This window comes from Malurus melanocephalus, unplaced genomic scaffold, assembly GCF_030028575.1.
Source record: "Malurus melanocephalus ecotype Western Australia unplaced genomic scaffold, MMel_1.1 scaffold_1653, whole genome shotgun sequence".
In the NCBI taxonomy this organism is placed as follows: domain Eukaryota; kingdom Metazoa; phylum Chordata; class Aves; order Passeriformes; family Maluridae; genus Malurus; species Malurus melanocephalus.
Genome location: NW_026624885.1, coordinates 6,926 through 9,715, shown reverse-complemented (window position 1 = coordinate 9,715; position 2,790 = coordinate 6,926). Strand labels below are relative to the sequence as shown.

The window sequence follows — 2,790 nt, the reverse complement described above, 5'->3', positions numbered from 1 at the left end:
CCCGGCCGGACTGACCCCTCCCTGCCCCCCGCAGGATGCAGCGCCGGCGCAGCGTGAGCCAGCGGCCGCCCCCGGCCCGGCGCCCCAAGCCGCAGCCCAAGGCGGAGCGGCCGCGCTGCCGAGCGCTCTACCAATACCTCGGGCAGGACGTGGACGAGCTCAGCTTCAACGAGGGGGAGGTCATCGACATCCTGCTGGAAGGTAGCGGCCTCCTGCCCCTCCCGGCTCCTCTCCCCGCCGCGCTGGCCCCGCACCTCACTCGCGTCTCTCCCCAGACGCGTCCGGCTGGTGGAAGGGCCGGCTGCACGGCAGGGAAGGGCTTTTCCCGGGGAATTACGTGCAGAAGATCTGAGCCAGAGGACAGGAGGAGGTCGCCGTCCTCCCACCCCACCTCTGGAGGCTGTGCCCGAGGCGCCAGGGGTGGCTCCGGGATGTTTTCCCACCGACGCTGGCACGGASCGAGCGCTCCCCGGCGAGCCCCCGGACTGTGACCGAATCCCACCTCCCCTTTTTGAGCTGGGGGCATCCCTGCAGCAAGGACGGGCTCTTTGCTGCTTGTTCGTACCCTGGGACTCAAACCACTCCGTGCTGTGAAGGCAATCACTGTTAATAATGATGGTAAATATTAAAAAAAAAAAAGAAAAAAAAAAAAAAAAAACCACACTCGGCGAATATGACTCTGATATTGGGTTTGGGGCTGGTGTTTCCCCCTGGTGCCGCTTCCCGCTGCTGCCGTGACAAAAGCTGTGGCGTGGGCACACACAGAGCAGAGGCAGCCCCGAACACCCCCAAAAATGCTGAACATCAAAGCAGCTCTGCCAGGAATCCGGCTCAGGAATCTCCACATCCCGGCGGCCCCGGGGCTGCTCAGCGCGGCCGGGGCAGGGACAAGGCAGAACAGGGACGGGAGCTGTCACCTTTCCCTGATTCCTGCCAGGAAAAGCTCCGAGGATCTCAGACAGAGCCCATGGAGCTGTCACAGCTTTTCCTGGCGGTGCTGGGCCCCCTCGGTTTGCGGAGGCATCCATGGAGGGTCAGGGTCGGTGCATGGGGTGGGAACCTCCATCCTCGGCTCCGGGATCCAGGGACACCCCAAACCCCCAGGGACGTGGGACAGCGGGGTTTGGTGGGCTGGGGTGTGGGGTGGGGGCTGATTCTCCACCCGGGGCTGCTTCAGGGGAGTTTCGGCAGGGAAAGGGATGAACAGGGCGGGAATGTCCGGCGAATGTCCGGCACTACCCCGCTACCCGCTCCGCCCGCCCGGCCCYGCGCCGGAGGAAGTGACGACAGGCGGATCCTACAGAGCCCTGCCTCAGCCTCAGCTCACTGCCCTCCTCTTCCTCCTTCCCTGATCCTACAGAGCCCTGCCTCAGCCTCAGCTCACTGCCCTCCTCCTCCTCCCTGATCCTACAGAGCCCTGCCTCAGCCTCAGCTCACTGCCCTCCTCTTCCTCCTTCCCTGATCCCATATCCCAGCCCTCCTCTTCCTCCCTCTCTGATCCCACTGACAGCCTGGTCCCACAGAGTCCAGTCTCAACCCCACATCCCAGCCTTCCTTTTCCTCTCTGATCCCACAGAGTCCCAGCTTCAGCCTCACCTCCCAGCCCTCCTCTTCCTCCTTCTCTGATCCCATATCCCAGCCCTCCTCTTCCTCCTTCTCTGATCCCACATCCCAGCCCTCCTCTTCCTCCTCCCTGATCCTACAGAGCCCAGCTTCAGCTTCACCTCGCAACCCTCCTCTTCTTCCCTCTCTGATCCCACTGACAGCCTGATCCTATAAAGCCCTGTCTCATCCCCACCACCCATCTCAGCCCTCCTCTTCCTCCCTCCCTGATCCTACAGAGCCCAACTTCGGCCTCACCTCGCAGCCCTCCTCTTCCTCCTTCTCTGATCCCACATCCCAGCCCTCCTATTCTTCCTCCATGATCTCACAGAGCCCTGCCTCAGCCTCAAATCCCAGCCCTCCTCTTCCTCCCTCCCAAGCCCCCACTCCCGTGGTCACTCAGACCTCCCCACCTCCAATTTGGGGGTCCAGCAGCGCCCAGGGGACCCGGTGTCCTCCAGGGTGGGGGTAACAGAGGGCAGGACCCCACTGGGATGGGAAGATCCCCATGGGATCCTCACCACTGGAAATGGTGGTTCCATTGTGGGGTTTTTCAGCCTCTGCGGTCCTCGGGGTGATTTTTCCTGTAAATCACAGGTTTTGAGGAGTCCTTGCCTGGCAGAGTGCAAGGGGGAGTGGGGAGCAGGCAGCTCTGCGTTTATTTTAATGAAAAATGGGGGTTGTGAAAATTCTGGGGATTAAGGAAAATTCTCCCTGCACCTTCCAGCTCTTCCTGGGGGCTGGGGAAGAGGGAATGGGGGGCAGCACCCCAGGAATGCTCCCGGGTGGGAGCACAGCTACACTCCCTGGGGTGCTCCAGAGGGTTCCAGATGCTCCAGGGGTTTGGGGGTTTGGGGTCTCTCAGGGGCTTCTGTTGCTCTGAGGATCCCGGGGGTCCCAAGGGCCTTGGGCTGCTCCTCAGGGCCACCCGTGAGCTGGAGGGGTGGTCCCAGGAATCCGGGGTGGTCCCAGGAGTCTGGGGTGGTCCCAAGAACTTGGGGTGCTCAGAGGGCCCTGGGATGCTCCAAGGGATCAGGGGCCGGATGCTCCAAGGGATTGCCATGCCCTGAAGCCCCCAGGACATGGCAAAGCCCTGGGATGCTCTGGGGGTCCCCAGATGCTTCAAAGCCCCCAGGAAAGTCCAAAAGCCTCAGAATGCTCCATGGCCCCTGTCTCTGGAATGTTCCA

At 62.4% G+C, this 2,790-nt stretch overlaps 1 protein-coding gene across 1 annotated transcript in view; it reads left to right on the top strand.

Annotated features, from left to right (window-relative positions):
* Positions 1-611, top strand: part of LOC130587223 (unconventional myosin-If-like) — a gene marked incomplete at its 5' end in the record, with an annotated part of 8,798 nt that extends 8,187 nt beyond the window's left edge. The window contains 2 exons of the mRNA XM_057388193.1: positions 35-201; positions 276-611. Of these exons, the coding sequence (XP_057244176.1) occupies positions 35-201; positions 276-352 (244 nt within the window). The remainder of the gene's footprint in view (positions 1-34; positions 202-275) is intronic.
* Positions 612-2,790: the final 2,179 nt, after the last annotated feature.